General features: G+C 41.0%; 1 protein-coding gene across 2 annotated transcripts in view; it reads left to right on the top strand.

Annotated features, from left to right (window-relative positions):
* Positions 1-22,612, top strand: part of ADAMTS19 (ADAM metallopeptidase with thrombospondin type 1 motif 19) — a 119,458-nt gene that overhangs the window by 25,559 nt on the left and 71,287 nt on the right. The window contains exons 3-7 of one of the 2 annotated variants that reach the window (XM_081930428.1): positions 1,635-1,776; positions 6,625-6,797; positions 7,506-7,589; positions 9,746-9,903; positions 14,554-14,597. In XM_081930428.1, the coding sequence (XP_081786554.1) occupies positions 1,635-1,776; positions 6,625-6,797; positions 7,506-7,589; positions 9,746-9,903; positions 14,554-14,597 (601 nt within the window). Of the gene's footprint in view, positions 1-1,634; positions 1,801-6,624; positions 6,798-7,505; positions 7,590-9,745; positions 9,904-14,553; positions 14,598-22,612 lie in introns of both variants that reach the window. The other variant, XM_081930427.1, reaches the window with a different exon arrangement.

Genomic DNA, 22,612 nt, shown 5'->3' with positions numbered 1-22,612 from the left:
GTGTACAAAGCCATAGACTGTCTAGGACAAGGTTACATTGCTGCTGCCATGAGTGCTGGAAGGAAGACCGTTCCCTGCTATCATATCTCCTATCAGTCTCATCTTTTCCAAGCTAAACATACCCAGCTCCCTCAGCTGTTCCTCATAATGCTTGGTTTCCAGACCCTCGGTCATCTTGGTTACCCTTCTCTGCACAAGTTCCAGCTTGTCAATATCATTAGTCAATTGTGGTGCCCAGAACTGGACACAATATTCTAGGTGTGGTCTGACCAAGGCAGGTACTGTTACTTCTGCGTAACACTGTTGACTCACGTTACTTCTACTTTTACTGCTGCATCACAATGTTGACTCATGCTAAGCTTGTGGTCTACCAAGAACCATAGGTCCTTTTCAATTGTACTACTGGCAAGCAAGGTGTCCCCATCTCCAATCTGTTAATGTCATCTTGAATCCAGATTCTGTCTTCACTAGTATTGGCTAACCCTCCCAGTTTGGTGTCATCTGAAAATTTGATGAGCATCCCCTCAATTTCTTCATCCAAGTTGTTTATAAATACATTGGACAACAACAGGCCAAAGACAGAAGCTTGTGGCACTCCACTTGCCACTTTATTCCAGGATGACGAAGAACCATTAATGAGCATTCTTTGGGTTCGGTCACTTCAGCCATCTGGCCAAGCCCTCCTCATTGTCCCTGATTCATTGAGTTTCTATACAGACTAAAGCAGCTTAATGTCACCGGTACTTTGAAACACTGTTCCCTCTGAAATCAGGCAGGCACCCACAATTCTGATCTTTTGCTGCTTGCTGAAATCATTTCTGTTTCTCCACTTTTTTTAACAGAAATTAATTCAATTGAATGTAGGTAATTCTGTATTTTATAATATTGCAATTTTATGATGTTTCAATTGTACATTGCCATATATCTATAAATAATATAAATAAACTCTGCCTGCACCACACCCACCAGCATCTGCTCTCTGAGGTGGTTGCCTCATTCTGCCCAATGATAGGACTGGCCCAGATTTGGATTCCCAGCATGTGTACTTGCAGCAGAAAAAGTTTGCACTGTTTCCCCAAGACAGAGATGATTTCCATGTAGAAGGAATAATAATACTTGAAGCAGCTTTAGGTGTGTTTTTTCTGACCAGAAGTATTTTATTAATAACTGTCCTTCATTTTAATAAACAAAGACATAAATGATAATGTGGAATGTTGTAAGACAAGTGTATAGATTGTGCTGAACATATTTAAACGACCTCTGGGGCCCTCCAAAGCAAGTTTTGAGAAATCTGAATATTTCACTGTGCATCTGCTACTGGCACATAGCCACCCACCCACATTAAGTCAAAGTAAATGACATTTATTTTAGCGTTTGGAAAGAAAGAGGCTAATGGAACAGGACCTGGCACCTAAGTTGCCTATATCTGCGCTGCTGGACCTGCCTCCAAAATATCATGGTTTGGAATTCTTGTACTGATGTAACTTACGTCTCATCATCACAAGCATTTTCTGGCTCTTTCAGGAAGTCTTAAAGCATTAAGGGTCTATTTGAAATTTATTCCGTATATGTGGCATGGTGGAACCTCGTTAAATAACACACCGTATCTGTTGCTTTTTTGTTTCCCCCTGCAGATGGGTTTTTTGCAGCTGAATGACGACTTCATATTTATTGAACCACTCAATCACACTTTGGCTGTGACAGGTCATGCACATCGCGTCTACAGGCGTAGAAGGTCCATACCTGAGAAAGCCACTGAAAAGCCTGCTTCTCATAGTCAGTACTGTGGTGTTATTACTGGTAATGTAATCCCTGTTAACCTATTTAATGCAGTAGGCACTTATTGTAAGAAACAAATATCTTTGTCTTAATATCTAGTCACTATTCTGGTTAAAGGTAAAGGACCCCTGACAGTTAAGTCCAGTCGTGAATGACTCTGGGATTACGGCGCTCATCTCACTTTGCTGGCCGAGGGAGCTGGCGTTTTTCCGCCTCCCCAGACAGTTTTTTCTGGTTCATGTGGCATGACTAAGCCACTTCTGGCAAAACCAGAGCAGTTCATGGAAATGCCATTTACTTTCCCACCAGAGCGGTACCTATTTATCTACTTTCACTGGCGTGCTTTCAAAATGCTAGGTTGGCAGGAGTTGGGACAGAGCAATGGGAGCTCACCCCGTCACAGGGATTCGAACCGCCGACCTTCTGATCAGCAAGCTCTAGGCTCTGGTTACCTGAGTACTATTACTTTAAATGACAATTAGCCCTATTCCATAGTTGTTGAGTTGTAGAAAGTGTCATTGATTTCAGTAGTCTATAATTTGGATTGTCCCATTAAACACAATATTACTTGGAGTTCCACTGAAATTAGTGAGACTTGCTTCCAAGTACATGGAACCTCGGTTTCTGTTTAAAATCAGTGGACAGAAACTCCTTTACTTGGAAATAAATTTAACTGAAGACAGTTTCTAAGTAAATGTGTTTAGAATTGATGTGCCAGGATTCTAACAGGACAAGTCGCAAATCAACCTGCCAACTCACTTTTTGGATAGGACCACACTCTCTTCTGCAGTGAAAGCTGATTCCCTTTTTGTCCTTGTTCTGATCTGCCTCTTCTTCATTGTGGTTCTCAAATGTTGTGGTTATGGTAAACTGCTCAAGCGCCAAGCTCACTGCGTCAAAATACAGTTCTTGCAAAACCACTTCAGGGTTTTTAGTTTGTTTCCAGGCTAATTAAGCTTACTTTGTTAATTCGTTTAGGGCTTGCTCACATTTGAACATTATCTAGCCGTTAATTCACTTCCTCACCCCCCCCCCTTTGAATTAGACTGGATTAAACATCTGCATATATTTGAATTTGCATATGAGGAGGAACTTCAGTGTTTCCCAGTAGGCATTCCATTTTGTGTTGTCTCTTCCTTCAAATTTGTTGATTCTGTTACGCCACCTAAGTACTGGCGCAGGTGGAGCTGTGGTCTAAACCACTGAGCCTCTTGGGCTTGCCGATCGAAAGGTTGGCAGTTCGAATCCCCTCAATGGAGTGGGCTCCTGTTGCTCTGCCCTAGCTCCTGCCAACCTAGCAGTTCGAAAGCACACCAGTGCAAGTAGATAAATAGGTACCGCTGTGGCGGGAAAGTAAACAGCGTTTCCATGCACTCTGGTTTCTCTCACAGTGTTCTGTTGTGCCAGAAGGGGTTTAGTCATGCTGGCCACATGACCCAGAAAGTTGTCTGTGGACAAACACCGGCTCCCTCGGCCTGAAAGCGAGATGAGTGCCACAACACCATAGTCACCTTTGACTGGACTTAACCGTCCAGGGGTCCTTTACCGTTACCTTTTTACTTACAGGGCATGTGTGCAGATAGCTGTGCATGCATGCACCGTCTCTGTCTTTTTTCTTTTTTTAAAATAAAAAATCCCCGCCCAGGAAGTGTGCAAAAACACACAGTCAGGCAATTGCAAGTTTGTGCAATTTTGAGTTTTGTGCAAATCTGAGTGATCAAAAGAATATGGCTCACTCTTGATGTTGCACTTACTAACACACCGGAAAAGAAACTGAAGCAATTGTAAATTGTCAGCACACAATTCACCCCACTCCACACACACATATCCTGCATAGATTATATATTTTATATTTTTTTCTAGTTTTGTGCAATACTGCGAGATCAAAAGGTACAAAATGTCTCAGAATAGGAGCATATCGGAAATAGTTATGAGATTAGCGGGAAAGAAATGAATTTGTGGGCATGGAAAGGGAAGTAGTAGACAGTTAATCTACCCATCCAACCCCCCCCCCCAATCATCTGTGACCCTAAGTGGAGCAGTTTGGATCCTAATCCCCCCCCAATCTATTGGATTAACCCTGTATCGGGTAAACCTGAATTTACAGGGGAAAGCATCAAGATTGGTGTTGTTTAAGGGTAATGATGTAACCAGGGACCTCCAACTCCCAATAGACTGCGATCTACTCACAGTATAAAAAAATGACAGTGATGGACCAAAGGGGGGGAAGCAGATTACTGAGGGGCCAAAGATCTAACATGATCTACCAGGAACACCCCACGATCTACCAGTAGGTCTCGATCTACCTGTTAGACATGCCTGGACTAGACAAATTAAATGGGCATGCAAATACACAGTAAATTGGTGTCGACGAATCCTTAGATTCATCACATGCACACTTTGTAAAATAAGCTAAATGAAAATTAGCATTTTAAACAGAATATTGCAATGGTTCAATCTTGTTCAGCCTTAGAGCGTCAAGATTTGAATCGATTTACATAGGTTTTGCTCTTTCTTGCTTATGTTGGCAATATTATCTGAATGAATGATGATATCAAAATGTGTGCTTCATCTCCCATGTCATTTATTATTACTAATACTACTGTTGTTATGAATGAAATCGTGGGGATAAGAGACTCTTTCTCCTCCTCCTGGATTTTCAAAAGTGTCAGGTATGGACACAACCGACTTACGTTTCCCTGTCTGTGGAACCTCACCTTGAGCAGTTTCAAAAACATTTATTTTACCCTGTCATTATTTTGCCCAAATCAAATGACAGCAGTTTCCATCTTTCCGTGTGTTTAGCTCCTAATAACATCTTTAGGAGCTATCATTGTTTTTGGTTATTTTGTGTGTGTGTTTTGAAAGACTCCCACACACAGACCCTTTTTTGTTTTCTTCCTCATCTGTGTGGTCTGTTTTTGCAGTTCCTCCATAGGCATTGGTTGCATTTAAAGAGGCTCTTCAGCTTTCTAGGATTCCTACTGAGAGACCAAAGGGGGAAGTAGAGCAATTTTAAACAGAGAATGTTGCTGGAACCAGTCATCTCTTGAAATGGAAGAAGGCTATTAAATGTGACAGTTGTATACATAATAGCCTTTTTGTTGTAAATTAAAAAAATAAAATTAAAACCCAGTGCAAAGTACTCAGAAACACCAACATTAATAGACTTGCAGAAGGGATAGAATGAAAGTATTTTCACTAACATTTTATCACATAGGGACATTTTCTTTAGTTTTTAAGCATTTCCCCCCCTAGCAAGCTTAACTACTGAACTGTGATTCTTTTATATCTGCAAGTTGGGGGGGGGGCGGAGAGATGAAAGCGCCATATTGTTTTATTAGCATTCTCCATCCTTCTTCTGAACAGTTTTTAAGTTATTGTCCATAAATGTTTCTTGCCAGTTCCTAGGAAAGCAATTTTGATTATTTTATTGCATTCCATGACTAAGAAAAATAAAGATGAGATTGGAAATACTTATTATTCCTATTTTGGAATAGAAATTATAATTTAGTGTGTACTTGCAACATGAGAATCCACCTCCCACGTTTTTTAGTTAACTTCACAGATGCTGTAGAAATACATTTTGGGGAGCTGTGATTGATTCACAGAGCTGAGGTTGAATTAATGATGAAAAATATACGTGTAGCTTCTGAATTTTGAGCTTGTGGAAGCATGTTGCTCCTAAATCTACAGTATATTCCTGCTTCTACAGTAAAAAATATTAAGTGAACTATGTGTGCCTCATTAGTCTTAGTTCAGGGGAAATCTGCTATAGAGCAAAGTTAGCAGCATTAAAAACCAGAGAAATGTGAAGCAGCACAAACCCATCAAATGCTATGCAACTTGTGCTAAGCAGTTAATTGATTGTTGAGGCCAGTCGGTTATCTGTTGGACATATAAGCATGACTAGGGCCCCACTTTCTTGAGGCGCCCCCCAAAAAATTAAAGGGGAAAAAACCTGGATGTACATTTCCAAAATATAAGATAAAAAATAAAATAAAACCTACACACAGCAACAGTGTTTTGTGTTGTGTATGGAGCTATTAAAGATAAAAGTAAAGGTACCCCTGACAGTTAAGTCCGTTCGCGGATGACTCTGGGGTTGCGGCGCTCATCTCGCTTTACTGGCCGCTGGAGCCGGCATTTGTCCGCAGACAGCTTCCGGGTCATGTGGCCAGCATGACTAAGTTGCTTCTGGCGAACCAGAGCAGCACACGAAAACGCTGTTTACCTTCCCACCTATTTATCTACTTGCACTTTGATGTGCCTTCAAACTGCTAGGTGAGCAGGAGCTGGGACCGAGCAATGGGATCTCACCCCATCATGGGGATTCGAACCATCAACCTTCTGATCGCAAAGCCCTAGACTCTGTGGTTTTGACCACAGTACCACCCGCATCCCATTTATGGAGCTATTAGGTCCATAAATTACCATATAGCATATATTCAACACAAAAAACAGTGACAATTTGTTGTTGACAAAGGACAGCTGGACATAGAAAGGGCCCCATTACCTTCAGTAGCTTAGGGCCTCATCAAACCTAAATCCAGCCCTGAGCAGGAAGTGTAACGTTATATTCATTAGCATTGTATAAGCCATGGTTGGTAAATATTTCATTTATAAGTTGATAATCACTAGAGGTTTGAACAAAAGCCATAAAACATGTATCCCAGTGAAACATTTTTTTTGCTAAAAATGGCTAGGATGCCTTTCTGTCAATCATAGAGCATATATTTAGATGCAGAAGAACTCTAGCATCTCCAGATAGAGATGGTCCAATAGCATAACTCCGTATAAAGCATCTTTACGCAATCATTTGTCTACTACTTGTTTCTGTTGCAGAGAAAAGACTACCCAAGAGCCAAAAAGGAACAGAAAGCGGACGTGGAAAAAGATATTCCTATAAATTACCTCAAGAATATAATGTGGAGACTGTAGTTGTTGCAGATCCGGCTATGATATCCTATCACGGGGCAGATGCAGCTAGACGATTTATCCTAACAATTCTAAATATGGTAGGGAACGTTGAGATTTTCTGTAAAGATAATACGCTGGGTGATCGCCAACTAAGTCATACCCATTGCAAACTATGAATGTAAGTTAATGGATGCCATTTATCCCAGTTGGTCTACGCTACCGTCAATTTAAATTGGCTTGAAGGTTCAGTAAAGCGCAGAACATAGCTTAATTGTATAAGTCATTAGGATTGGAAGGTGGGATCCTAGTGTGGGTCAGAGTCCTGATTAGGACTCTTACAAAGGCGCAGGATCTGACCCAAGCTCCTATCTCCAGTTTAGACTCAAGCTTTTTGGCCCTTCTCGTTAGGCTTCCATAGATGTCTTGTGAGATGTAACAGTGCCTTCTTACATTAGTACACTATGATATTCCTTGAACATTCAGTAAAAAAATATTAAGGAGTCAACAGTATGTTCCACTCTCACTTACATAAAGTGCTCTGTGTGCTTGGATGTGAACATGAGCGTCTAATTCCATCAAAGAAAGTTGATCTTTCTGTGCATATGAAGATGAGCTTTCTGCCCACCCCCCTAAAAAAAGATGATGAAGCTTGTTCCGAACATGGAGACCGTGTTTGTGTATTGCCCAGACCCAATTGTTATATAAAATTGTTGTATAAAACACTTGGAACTCGTCAGACTGCCAAAGCAGATTTGTGATTTTCATTTTACAATTCTGAAATGTTGTTTTAATCCATTTTATTTTAGGTGTTCAATCTTTTCCAACACAAGAGCCTTGGGATTCGAGTGAACCTTCGAGTGACTAAGCTTGTTTTGCTTCATGAGACTCCAGTAAGAAAGTACTGCATTTACCTTTTCCATGTAATAATAATAATAATAATAATAATAATAATAATAATAATAATTTATTTATACCCTGCCCATCTGGCTGAATTTCCCCAGCCACTCTGGGCGGCTCCCAATCAAGTGTTAAAAACAATACAGCATTAAATATTAAAAACTTCCCTAAACAGGGCTGCCTTCAGATGTCTTTTAAAGATAGGATAGCTGCTTATTTCCTTCACATCTGAAGGGAGGGTGTTCCACAGTTTGGGCGCTACTACCGAGAAGGCCCTCTGTCTGGTTCCCTGTAACCTCACTTCTCGCAATGAGGGAACCGCCAGAAGGCCCTCAGAGCTGGATCTCAGTGTCCGGACTGAACAATGGGCCTGGAGACGCTTCTTCAGGTATACAGGACTGAGGCCATTTAGGGATTTAAAGCTCAGCACCAACACTTTGAATGGTGCTCGGAAACGTACTGGGAGCCAATGCAGATCTCTCAGGACCGGTGTTATGTGGTCCCGGCGGCCACTCCCAGTCACCAGTCTAGCTGCCGCATTCTGGATTAATTGCAGTTTCCAGGTCACCTTCAAAGGTAGCCCCACGTAGAGCGCATTGCAGTAGTCCAAGCGGGAGATAACTAGAGCATGCACCACTCTGGCGAGACAGTCTGCGGGCAGGTAGGGTCTCAGCCTGCATACCAGGTGGAGCTGGTAGACATAATTAACCTGCATTATATGGCCCTGGACACATAATTAACCTGCATTATATGTATTATTATTATTATTATTTAGAATAGACATCTGTACAGATAAAGGACACACACTCTTAAATTATAAGGTTGAGTGGAAATGATGAGGGAGGACACATTTTGGTGAAGCTTTCTCAAGCAGTGAAAAACATCTCTCCACTTTTAGCGGAGGTGCTCAAAAGGGAACGGGGCAGCTCCTTATAGCTGTTCCGTCTGGTGACACACTAAATTGTCCCCCTGCTTAATGGCAGCGAGTTGTGCCTTGTGCCTAGTTATTGGTACTTACTACAAATTATGTGGGGCGCGGGTGGTGCTGTGGGTTAAACCACAGAGCCTAGGACTTGCTGATCAGAAGGTTGGCGGTTCGAATCCCCGGGACGGGGTGAGCTCCCGTTGCTCGGTCCCTGCTCCTGCCAACCTAGCAGTTCAAAAGCACGTCAAAGTGCAAGTAGATCAATAGGTACCGCTCCGGCGGGAAGGTAAACGGCGTTTCCGTGCACTGCTCTGCTTCGCCAGAAGCGGCTTAGTCATGCTGGCCACATGACCCAGAAGTTGTACTCAGGCTCCCTCGGCCAGTAAAGCGAGATGAGTGCCGCAACCCCAGAGTCGGCCACGACTGGACCTAATGGTCAGGCATCCCTTTACCTTTACTTTACAAATTATGTTTGGAAACCTCCATTCATAGAATCATAGAATTGTGGTTGAAACCCCGTGCAATGCAGGAGGCTTTCGGCCAACATGAGGTTCAAACCCATGACTCTGAGATTATGAGTCTCGTGCTCTACCGACAGAGCTATGTGTGCCATCAATCACAAGCACAAAAGCTTTCACCTGAGTAGGTTTCCTCAGCTATTTCAATGTCATGAGCAGCTTCAAATACACAGTGGGGATTGGTAAAATAATGTGAGGAAGATAGTGAGGTCTTCCTTTGCTGAAACAAACACAATTACAGCCTGGCTCTACGAAACAACATGAGGATATTATTTTAAGGTTAATGTTAAGGGAAGATGCTCTTAAATCTCTGAAGCTGTATGAAGGTGTGTAGAACATTTTGTGTATGTGTCTTTTAAGTCACAAATATGTAATTCAGGTCAAACAGCTCTGTAAACAGTATGATTCTATTTATCCAAATTCCCTGATGCAAACAAAAATATTTAGAGAATCTAAAGTTTAGATGAGTCAGACCTTTAATTACACATGTTTGTAGTCAGCTGGAAGGGGGAACATTATGGTTGTTGCAATGAAATAGATGTTTTAATATTGATTGTGGAATAGCAACCAATATTTGAATATTCAAGGAACGACAAAATTCTCTATTATATGTTTTTAGAAGTCTTTAAAACACACACACTCTCTTTTGCTTTAAAAAGCCGTGTAGATACATATGTTACAACAAGTGAAACATTACACCTTTTAGGCTGACATGTATATTGGACACCATGGTGAAAAAATGCTGGAGAGTTTCTGCAAATGGCAACATGAAGAATTTGGTAAGAAAAATGACATCCATTTAGAGATGTCAACAAGCTGGGGTGAAGATGTGTCACCAGTAGACGCAGCCATATTAATCACGAGGTAAGTTGCATGTTTTTGTCCCTTTTGTTAATGGCCGGGAACCTCATGCAGCATTCTGCAGGCACTCTGATGAGTTGATCAGTGATGGAAATCCCCAAAATGAAGCAAATAGGCAAAAAAAGAAAGGCATCAGATGCAGGAATGAAGGGGTGGGTGGGAAACACCTCAAAAGATGAACAGGAACCACTTAAGCCCACAGTGTTTAGTGTTCCCCTTCCTCAGGTGTGATGGAGAAACAAGATGTCTTCTACACTATCTTGTTTTTTTGTTTTAAAAAAGAAAGAACTGACTTAGATATTTGGATGCCTGCAGTATTTGTACATCTATGACTGTTTATGTGAGGAGAATTAGAAGGGAAACAGGCTTGCAGAATCATGAAGGAAAATCTCAAAGGACAGAAGAGAAGCATTCCAGTATTCTTAGCATACTGGCACCTGACTTCTAGAGTTAAGACACATCGTATCTGGGCTGAGCAGAAAGACGTAGTTCTGGAAGGTTTAATATTAAGTACACGTGAGATTTTCCTGTACCATCCTTCCCTGCCGTATTTCTTTGTCATTTGCTATGCATCTCACCCTTTCCATACCTGCCTGTTTTATATGTTTCTTTGAAGAGATTCCTGTATAATAGTAGTCTTTATATGGAGTAGCTGAATATTTAGGCTTTGCATTACCCTAAGGACCTCTTCCGCGGCTGTATTTAATAGGTTTTAGTTTATGAGTAAAGTGTAATTTATGGAAATGACAGACTAGCAGTTGCCCATTCTTGCCTCAGATTCTTTTTTGCCATTAGTCACCTCATTTAATCTTCAGAAAACTGCCGTAAATCTCTTAAAAGTTAGATTTTGCTCCCACTTGAAGGACTGTTATCCCCTCTATAAGCTTGGTAAATCACTTGCAAATTATGATTGCTTGACCTGATAATAGAAGATACCAAAGTATCCCTTATTGTGACTTTCACATGGAATATGCAGTACAGTTCTAGACAAATCTTTCTTCTTTGGCAATCACTCGTAGCCGAGTAAGATTGTCTTCCATAAACACGGTTTTAACATTGAGTCTGTAAGTGACTGTGGAGGCCAATTATGGATCCACACGCCCTTCCACAGTGGGGACAGAGGTTTCCGAGCGGGAGTTGATCATGGTGAGGGTTTACCAAGCATGCCTTCCTCTTAGCACGTTTCTCCCTTTCGTCCTGAGTTTGAGTGTCTTCAAAGTCCATGACACCTGTGGTAAAGGCTGTTCTCCAATTGGAGCACTTGCAGGCCAGTGTTTCCCAGTTGTCGGTGTTTATACTACATTTTTTTAGATTTGACTTGAGACAGTCTTTGAACCTCTTTTGTTGACCACTGGCATTACGCTTTCCATTTTAAAGTTTTGAATAGAGTAGTTGCTTAGGAAGACGATAATCAGGCATCTGCACAACATGACCAGTCCAACGAAGTCGATGTTGAAGAATCATCGCTTTGACACTGGCAAACTTTGCTTCTTCCTGTACACTGGCATTAGTTCGCCTGTCTTCCCAGGTGATGTGCAAAAAAATTCCAGAGACACCATTGATGGAATCTTTCAAGGGGTTGGAGATACCTAGTTGGTTACTCAATGAGATGGGAGTTAGAACAGAATAATGTGTTATTTCAACTTACCTTTACAGATTTCCCCAACCTGGTGACTTTCAGGGGTTTTGGACTCCAATTTCCATCATCCCTGACTATTGACCATGCTTCCTGGGGTTGGTGGAAGTTGAGGAAGGCTCATTTATTACCACAGTGCTGAACTTCGAGCATATGTGTTGATACTTGTGCTGAGTGATAGCAGTTGTTTCAGAGATTGATTCAGTCCTCAAGCCCTATAGGCTTGCATAGAAATAGAAAGCATTTGGAGCATAAAGATCCACTCACAGGAAGACAATAAAATCTGACAGCTCAGATGTTACTTCAATGCTGAGCTTGGTTTACTCCCATCTTTAATTTTAAGGACTGGGAACAACTGATAGAACTGATCTCTTTTGGAAAGAGAAGTGGGAGGGAGAGGGGAAATGCTCCAGATTGTAGGCTGGCTTCCTTCTTCACAGACACATTTACTGATAAGAAAATCACCCAGCCTACCACGAAGAGCCATTGCTTGTAAGCTTTCCACAAAAGGCGGCAGGCCAGAAATTGAGGGGCTGGCATTGGGGGGAAGAAGATTTTGGATGAGAGGGGCTCTGTGAAACCGAGTGGGGAGACAGAGTTGGGGGGGGGAGCTAGCGTTAATCAAGTTCGAGGGGAAACAGGACACAGAATATAAGGCAAATTTGGCCATATAAATCGTGTGCATGCCTTTATATACCTCTTGCAGGAACATACTTACCAATGGTTTCCTTTACGTGTTTAAATTAAATGTGCATTTAAATGTGTTTTTAGCCTTTCCAGTACATTTTGTACCATTGGCCTACTAAGATTTTAGTGGCGCTAATTAATAATAAAGTCACTTAAAGAATTTGAAAAAATAATGCTAGAGCAATGCTGCAATCCATTCTGTAGATTCAGATGCTACATGATGACCCTCCTGCAACTTCCCTAAGTAGAAATGAGGACACAAATAAATAATGAATTGTTTATAGGTGTATCTGGAGTATCATAAACTTTTACTGGGCAGCCTAGTCTCCAAGGAATACAGTTCTTATTCTTGGAAATTAGGGAATGTTTTACATTTGTCTCATTGCACAGGATGCAATTGTACTTCACTGTTGCCAAGACTTAAGAGTTCTATTTCCCCAAACTCTCATAATTAAACTTTTGGAAGTTTACTTCAACCAGGATAGAAATCAGCTGAATGAAAGCATCTCAGCCCACATATATTCTACTTATTAGGGTGTGCATATACAAATCTCAATTTTATTTTTGACAAAGTACAACTTCCATTCTATTTGTGCCTTGTTATATTTTACGTTTGTTCTCCTCTTTCTCCTTCTTTAAACAGATATTAACCTTAAGAGCAGTTATGTAAGTGCATTCATAACACCGACAGGCTTCCCCCCTCCAGATTCACAAACATTAAACCCTATGTCTAACACATAATTCATCTCTTGTACTGCAGATACTGGCATATTGTAATCTTGTACAGTTAACTTGCAGCCTACGCGATTGTGCACATGTTTACATGTTTGGCAAATTTTAAAAAAAGAAACGAAGGGGGCAGGTGTTCATGGAAAAAGACTTTGTCAATCTTATTATTGAACCCAATGTGCTTTGACTATGGTGGAATCTACACACATATAAAAGAAATTGTGAAAATGCATTTTTTAAAAAAACGTTTTGAAAAATATATCAAATTCTCCATAGCTCACCACCACCATCTAGTGTCACATTTGTTTAATACACTTTACAACACATTTAAAACGTTTTATGTGCAGCAGTATAGCTGAGTCGTATATACGATTTTGGCTGTAGACACTATTCCTGGAATAATAATAATAATTTTTATTTATACCCCGCCCTCCCCAGCCAAGGCTGGGCTCAGAGCAGCTTACAAGCAATAATAAAAACAAGTTGAATGATTACAACTTAAAAACAAAATTAAAATACAACATTAAAAAATTGAAACTTTAAAATGTAGCCTCATCGCAGGAGGAGAAGGAAAGGAAAAAAGAAAGAGAGGGACGGAGGGAATCAAATAGGCTCCAAGCCAAAGGCCAGGTGGAACAACTCTGTCTTACAGGCCCTGCGGAAAGAAATCAGATCCTGCAGAGCCCTGGTCTCATGAGGCAGAGCGTTCCACCAGGCCGGAGCCAAGTTGAAAAGGCCAGAGTTGAATGTAACCCCAGCATAAATTGAGAGTCACCTGTGTGTTGAGATTATCATAGTGGTTAGAAACAGGGGATTCTTCCATATTTAATTGTATACTTTCCTTTTATAACCTTTTTTTTATTATTGCAGAGCAGTGTTTCCCCAACTTGGGTCTTCAGCTGTTTTTGGATTGCAACTCCTCCCATCACCTCTAGCTAGCAAGACCTGTAGTCAGAGATGATGGGAATTGTAGTCCAAAAGCAGTTGGAGACCCAAGTTTGGGAAACACTGTTGTAGAGTCATGTTGTTTGGGGCTTAAATGCAAGACTATGATCCCATTAGGGAGAATACTCCAGTCTGGAATATTTCTGTGACTGTAATCTTTTAAAAATGAATGACAATCTAAGTGACCTGAAAACAGCACAGTTGGACTGGAGATAGGGGCAATTTACATTCCCCTGTGGTGTCTTCCCTAATTCCCCTGCTTGAGTACACCAAGGTTCTCAACACAGAAAAATCTCTGTGATCTCTTTCCCCTCCTGTCCCCAGAGATGGCATTCATGAACAGCACTGATCTCAGGATAAGTACCCATGTGGAAGTCTCTTTAGTTTCAGTAGGGGATGAAAAATCTGACAAATCTGTGAATTTCAGATGATTAAGGAAGATAACTAATCAACCTGATGCCACATACATTTTAAATAGGAAATAAATTGTAGATTTAAGGTTGAAGTGTCATTTGATAATTTCAGGATTTCCTTCACGTGTTCTTTTTTGAAACAGAGGAGCCTTGTCATTTATTAAGCGGTTAAAATTTGCATAAATGAGCATCTGACAGCACAATTGTCTTAAGGTTTTGTCTTCTTTTCCCTCCCAATTTTAGGAAGGATTTCTGTGTACATAAAGATGAACCATGTGATACTGTTGGTAAGTCAAACAAACAAACAAATAACAATAATGCCTTTAAAATACAGCACTATAGGGAGTTGTGGAAGCTTCATTATGTGGGGATGAATGCTTATAGGCAGTTAAAATGCATAATGATGACGTGTTTGGTACTCTAGCAAGTTGACCAAGGCTAAGCATTTTGACATTGATGCAACTTAATTATATACCGCTCCATTGCTTTCAGTGACTAGTTGGGACTAACCTAGGCATCGTAAGAGACAAAAGAGTTGTTGGTGCTCCATGTCTCATCACACCGTCTCCATTTCTTCTCTTTCCTATTGGCTAGCTCATCTCCTTGTCGTACCAATCAGTGATGTGAGCTACAGGAGAGGAAGCCCATGGAGCAATGAGGTCCTGTCACTCATTGTTTAGCTCACATGTTATGATGAATTGGGGTGGATTGATTTAAATCAAGAAAAGATGCACATTAAATGATTGATTTAAATCAAGTTCCACATTTTGAAATACATATTTTCATTGATATGCATATCCAGAACCTTAGGTGAAACTGCATTAGATTAGACCTTTATCTTCGTATTTTTTTTTTTTCATTTTAATCAAAAAGGGTTCTCAATTCAATATCCAAAGAAAAACTACAGTTATTAAGCATTATCCGGAATGTATTTTTTTCCAGTCAAAGTGAATCTGTAGGATACATAATATTAAGTGATAAAAGATATGGTGCCTTTCAATGCACTTGATGTAAGTTATTACTCGTGTTCCGTAAACTTGGAACAATACCTTAATTTTAGCAAGCACCAGAGGTGACAAACAGAAAAATCATTAAGGGTACCAATTTGAATTAAAACTGCATACTGGTCTTCATACAGAAACATATTCATGGAATCCTAGAACTGTAAATTTTAGGAGGTCTAAATGACATTGCCTGGGTTTGAAACAAGAGTGTAGTTGGCTCTGTGCAGCCAAAGGAGTTTTGCCAATATTCATCATATGGCAGCTTCTTATGCCACATGGCAATTGCCCTGAAACTGAGGAGGGTTTCAAAAGCAGTTTGTTATATTGCTTGTGGGTCTACTTGTCAAAGTGGGGAAGGAAAGTGAGCATACCTAAATAGCCCTCTGGATCACAGCCATTTAGTCCAATCACGTATATTGAAGCGAGATTTCTGTACGCTTTGGGAAGGACAGTAATGAAAGTATTCAACAAGTCAAGTTAAAAGTTTGGTTGGAAGTTGGTTGCAGTTTCTTTGGACTACTTGATCTTGTCCATGGGTAGGCAAACTAAGGCCCGGGGGCCGGATCCGGCCCAATCGCCTTCTAAATCTGGTCCGTGGACGGTCCAGGAATCAGCGTGTTTTTACATGAGTAGAATGTGTGCTTTTATTTAAAATGCATCTCTGTGTTATTTGTGGGGCATAGGAATTCGTCCGTCCTCCCGCAAAAAAATATAGCCCGGCCCCCCACAAGATCTGAGTGACAGTGGACCGGCCCCCTACTGAAAAAGTTTGCTGACCCCTGATCTTGTCTGTACTGTATTTTTTTTTAAAGAATGAGCAATGCTCTCCATTGCATTGATATACCTTTAACAAAAACACAATCAGATATTTTCTAAGTATAAAAGATGACTATGTCAACAGTGATATGAATGTTATTCTTTTGAAAGCAAGAACTGCAAGAAGAAAGATTACCAAATGCTAATGTAAATTGTTAACATAAGGTATACTGGGGCATAATCTTGTATCATAACAGCTGTAGCACCATTGGTTTAAGATTATGGTTACTTCAGATCAGTACCTGTGATTTTCCTTTTCTGAGAATGTGACAGATTAATAGTTAAAAGTGGAAGGTTGAATTTGGAATTTAAATAGATCACTTGTAAGGATTAGACAGAAGGCAAACAAGTACGAAGTAACAAATCTTCTCCCAGTGTATTTATAGGGCAACTGAGATAGGACATTCCAGGAATTTTTAACATGTTGTAAATTGCGGTGCTAGCCAAAGAAAGTTAAAAGAAAAATGTTGAAGTAATGTCAAGAGAACAATTTACGGCTGTTAAAAGTTTACAAAAATTGAAGCATGGTATGCAATCTTATCCATACCACAGGAAGGAGTAAGCATTAATATTAACCTGAATGTACTCAAATGTTTCACTAAGAAGTCTAAGTCTATTTGACGTCATAAGTAGTTTGCACATCTAAATTTAAGTTAGGAAAGGCTTATACATATTTGTTTCCAAGAAAATCCCATTGAGAGCTAGCCATGTGATTAACTTCTCACTGGAACCAATAATCTTTAAAAGTGCTTTAGTTTGCTTGGGTTGTGTCTATATTGTGCTAACTTATTAGGCTGGTTGTTTTTGTTTAGTCGTTTAGTCGTGTCCGACTCTTCGTGACCCCATGGACCAGAGCACACCAGGCACGCCTGTCTTCCACTGCCTCCTGCAGTTTGGTCAAACTCATGTTTGTAGCTTCGAGAACACTGTCCAACCATCTCGTCCTCTGTCATCCCCTTCTTCTTGTGCCATCAATCTTTCCCAACATCAGGGGCTTTTCGAGGGAGTCTTCTCTTCTCATGAGGTGGCCAAAGTATTGGAGCCTCAGCTTCACGATCTGTCCTTCCAGTGAGCACTCAGAGCTAATTTCCTTAAGAATGGATGTGTTTGATCTTCTTGCAGTCCATGGGACTCTCAAGAGTCTCCTCCAGCACCATAATTCAAAAGCATCAATTCTTCGGCGATCAGCCTTCTTTATGGTCCAGCTCTCACTTCCATACATCACTACTGGGAAAACCATGGCTTTAACTGTACGGACCTTTGTTGGCAAGGTGATGTCTCTGCTTTTTAAGATGCTGTCTAGGTTTGCCATCCCCTTTCTCCCAAGGAGCAGGCGTCTTTTAATTTCGTGACTGCTGTCACCATCTGCAGTGATCATGGAGCCCAAGAAAGTAAAATCTCTCACTGCCTCCATTTCTTCCCCTTCTATTTGCCAGGAGGTGATGGGCCCAGGGGCCATGATCTTCGTTTTTTTGATGTTGAGCTTCAGACCATATTTTGCGCTCTCCTCTTTCACCCTCATTAAAAGGTTCTTTAATTCCTCCTCACTTTCTGCCATCAAGGTTGTGTCATCTGCATATCTGAGGTTGTTGATATTTCTTCTGGCAATCTTAATTCCGGCTAGGGATTCATCCAGCCCCGCCTTTCGCATGATGAATTCTGCATATAAGTTAAATAAGCAGGGAAACAATATACAGCCTTGCCGTACTCCTTTCCCAATTTTGAACCAATCAGTTGTTCCATATCCAGTTCTAACTGTAGCTTCTTGTCCCACATAGAGATTTCTCAGGAGACAGATGAGGTGATCAGGCACTCCCATTTCTTTAAGAACTTGCCATAGTTTGCTGTGGTCGACACAGTCAAAGGCTTTTGCATAGTCAATGAAGCAAAAGTAGATGTCTTTCTGGAACTCTCTAGCTTTCTCCATAATCCAGTTCATGTTTGCAATTTGGTCTCTGGTTCCTCTGCCTCTTCTAAATCCAGCTTGCACTTCTGGGAGTTCTCGGTTCATATACTGCTTGAGCCTTCCTTGTAGAATTTTAAGCATAACCTTGCTAGCGTGTGAAATGAGTGCAATTGTGCGGTAGTTGGAGCATTCTTTGGCACTGCCCTTCTTTGGGATTGGGATGTAGACTGATCTTCTCCAATCCTCTGGCCACTGCTCAGTTTTCCAAACTTGCTGGCATATTGAGTGTAGCACCTTAACAGAATCATCTTTTAAAATTTTAAATAGTTCAGCTGGAATATCATCACTTCCACTGGCCTTGTTATTTGCAGTGCTTTCTAAGGCCCATTTGACTTCACTCTCCAGGATGTCTGGCTCAAGGTCAGCAACCACACTACCTGGGGTATACAAGACATCCGTTTCTTTCTGGTATAGTTCCTCCGTGTATTCTTGCCACCTCTTCTTGATGTCTTCTGCTTCTGTTAGGTCCTTAGCACTTTTGTCCTTTATTATGGTAGTCTTTGTACGAAATGTCCCTTTCATATCTCCAATTTTCTTGAACAGATCTCTGGTTCTTCCCATTCTGTTGTTTTCCTCTATTTCTTTTCATTGCTCGTTTAAGAAGGCCTTCTTGTCTCTCTTTGCTATTTTTTGGAAATCTGCATTCAATTTCCTGTATCTTTCACTATCTCCCTCGCATTTTGCTTGCCTTCTCTCCTCCGCTATTTGTAAGGCCTCGTTGGACAGCCACTTTGCTTTCTTGCATTTCCTTTTCATTGGGATGGTTTTCGTTGCTGCCTCCTGTATAATGTTGCGAGCCTCCATCCATAGTTCTTCAGGCACTCTGTCCACCAAATCTAAATCCTTAAACCTGTTCCTCACTTTCATTGTGTATTCATAAGGGATTTGACTTAGATTGTATCTTACCGGCCCAGTGGGTTTTCCTACTTTCTTCAGTTTAAGCTTGAATTTTGCTATAAGAAGCTGATGATCTGAGCCACAGTCCGCTCCAGGTCTTGTTTTTGCTGGCTGTATAGGGCTTCTCCATCTTTGGCTGCATAGAATATAATCAATCTGATTTCGATGCTGCCAATCTGGTGATGTCCATGTGTAGAGTCGTCTCTTGTGTTGTTGGAAAAGCGTGTTTGTGATGACCAGCTTGTTCTCTTGACAGAACTCTATTAGCCTTTGCCCTGCTTCATTTTGATCTCCAAGGCCAAACTTGCCAGTTGTTCCTTTTATCTCTTGACTCCCTACTTTAGCATTCCAATCCCCTATAATGAGAAGAACATCCTTCTTTGGTGTCAATTCTATAAGGTGTTGTAAGTCTTCATAGAATTGGTCAATTTCAGTTTCTTCAGCACCAGTGGTTGGTGCATAAACTTGGATTACTGTGATGTTAAAAGGTCTGCCTTGGATTCGTATCGAGATCATTCTATCATTTTTGAGATTGCATCCCAGTACAGCTTTTGTTCTTTTGTTGGCTATGAGGGCCACTCCATTTCTTTTACGGGATTCTTGCCCACAGTGGTAGATATGATGGTCATCCGAACTGAATTCGCCCATTCCCATCCATTTTAATTCACTGTTGCCCAGGATGACAATATTTATTCTTGCCATCTCATTTTTGACCACATCCAACTTACCAAGGTTCATGGTTCTTACATTCCAGATTCCTATGCAATATTTTTCTTTACAGCATTGGACTTTCCTTTCACTTCCAGGCATATCCGCAACTGAGCGTCCTTTCGGCTTTGGCCCAGCCGCTTCATCAGCTCTGGATCTACTTGTACTTGTCCTCCGCTCTTCCTCAGTAGCATGTTGGACGCCTTCCGACCTGAGGGGCTCATCTTCCAGCATCATAACTTTTATATGCCTGTTGTCTTTGTCCATGGAGTTTTCTTGGCAGGGATACTGGAGTGGCTTGCCGGTTCCTGCTCCAGGTGGATCACGTTTGGTCAAAACTCTCCACTATGACCTGTCCATCTTGGGTGGCCCTGCATGGCATAGCTCATAGCTTCTCAGAGTTATTGAAGCCCCTTCGCCATGGCAAGGCAGTGATCCATGAAGAGGATTAGGCTGGTAGACCAATATATATCCATTTGACTTTCCCTCAGACAGCTTATTATATATGTTCCTAAACAGGTAAGTTTTCTCCAATTTAGGTACAATTGGAATGTATCTAAAATCTGGCCACATTGGCACATCATGGTATGCCATAAACCATAGTTTATGGGCATGAGCATATTGCATCTGGTCTGATTCTTCCCACTTCTCCCTGCTTGTACTAGAAGGAAGCAAACCATGGGCTTTGCATTATGTCAGTACAATGTATCATTTGTTTTGCTTCCAACAAACCATGATCTGTCGCCAAGAATTACTGATTATAGTTTGATGGAGCAAAACAAACCACAGTTCCTGGTTTGGATGCAGCAGATTGGAACCACACTATGAGGAAATAGCTCCCATGGCAATGTGTGTGCGTGCAAGGTAATGCTATTATCAGCTAATATTATATGATAGTAGAAATGACATCATAGCAGAGCCTAGTCACAGAATAGAAGGAAGAGATATCGTAAGAGAAAATACTGTATTTTTCTGTGTATAAGACAATGGTTTTTCCCCTTAATTTTTTGAGTAAAAAATGGGTGGGTGGTCGTCTTATACATCACTTTCGGTGGGGCAATCAACAACTTTGAGTTGTTTACTCGTTTAGTTGTGTCCTACTCTTTGTGACCCCATGGACCAGAGCACCCCATGCACACTCCTGTCTTCCACTGCCTCCCACAGTTTGGTCAAACTCATGTTAGTAGCTTCGAGAACACTGTCCAACCAACTCGTCCTCTGTCGTCCCCTTCTCCTTGTGCCCTCAATCTTTTCCAACATCAGGGTCTTTTCCAGGGAGTCTTCTCTTCTCATGAGGTGGCCAAAGTACTGGAGCCTCAGCTTCACGATCTGTCCTTCCAGTGAGCACTCAGGGTTGATTTCCTTAAAAATGGATAGGTTTGGTCTTCTTGCAGTCCATGGGACTCTCAAGAACTCTGGCAACCCAAACTTATTGATTTCTTAATTTTGGGTTAAAAGAAGTAGGGATCATTTTATACGCGGGGGCATCATATACATGGAAAAATACGGTAGTTCCTATTAATATATCATTGTTTATGGTAGCCAAAGGTGTTATGTAGGTGAATTAATATAAGCAGAAAAACATGAAGATCATTCATGCGAAATGACCTGCCCACTCAAAAGGTTGCTCTAAATTCATTCGCCAGTGAAACTAGTTTGATGAATGAATGACAAACATTTAATGCTGCGTTCCTGCTCTATTTACTGAGCTCAACCTCAGTAAACAATGGGACTTACTGCCAAGCGGACAGGTTGCACTCTCAGTGAATTTCTTAGACTTGCCACTCATATGCTACCGTGTAGGACAGTTTATTTACTGACTTGGCTTTGGGAATTATAAAATAAAATGTTTTGCGCTGAACAAATTAAACATACTGGACTGGTGGTTAGACACATTTTTCCAGTGTTTTTATAGACTCACATACATTGTTCCAATATGTGTAGTGAGGCGGGTAAAATAATTTCTTGTGTCTCACTCCATCTTTGAGATTTAGCCTGGCTTCATATAAGATGAAAAAATGGAGGTACGCTCTTCAGACTCATGTATGAATTAAGAAGCAGCATGATATAAATTGTGAATTGTGGTATTTGTGACTGTCTCAGAGGGAAGACACAGAGGCTTGATTCTGGAGTTTATGTCCTAGTAAATTCCTGTCCTTCCCTTTTGTTTATTTATTTCTAAGATCTGACACCTCACTAGCTGAGCACAGGTATTCATGGTGAATACTGATAAGTAGCAGCTGCATTCTTAGCATGTTTTAATTTCTCTTCATAGTGGCTACTCTAGATGCTAAGCTAAACTCTCGCTTGATATATGAGTGATGATGAATACTATTATTTAGCGTCTCCACCCCCATCGTTCTACCCGGACACTGAGGTCCAGCTCCAAGGGCCTTCTGGCAGTTCCCTCACTGCGAGAAGCCAAGGTACAGGGAACCAGGCAGAGGGTCTTCTTGGTAGTGGCACCCGCCTTGTGGAAGGCCCTCCCACCAGATGTCAAAGAGAACAACAACTACCAGACTTTTAGAAGACATCCGAAGGCAGTCCTGTTTAGGGAAGCTTTTCATGTTTGATGCATTACAGTATTTTAATATTTTGTTGGAAGCCACCCAGAGGGGCTGTATAAATAAATAATAATAATTAACCAGGACGCAATGGCTGTAGCCATTCTATATTGCAAAACTCCCTTGTGCTGAGAAGAGTGCAAGCTTTTCAAAATCAGTTCCAATAAAACAAATACGTCTATGTATTCAGAATAGTTTGTCCTTACTCAGTAAAGGAGTCTTTGGCTTTTGTTATAGCTGCATCAAAGTCCATGTCATCATGGATGACATTGATAATGTGCACATGATAATGTGCATGTGATGTGTTCTTTGACTCAGCCCGTCCCCTGGAAAAACTGTAGTCAAAG

Source organism: Podarcis melisellensis (assembly GCF_964234715.1).
Source record: "Podarcis melisellensis genome assembly, chromosome: 11".
In the NCBI taxonomy this organism is placed as follows: Eukaryota; Metazoa; Chordata; class Lepidosauria; order Squamata; family Lacertidae; genus Podarcis; species Podarcis melisellensis.
The sequence above is the reverse complement of the archived record's forward strand: the minus strand, read 5'-3'. Positions and strand labels throughout refer to the sequence as shown.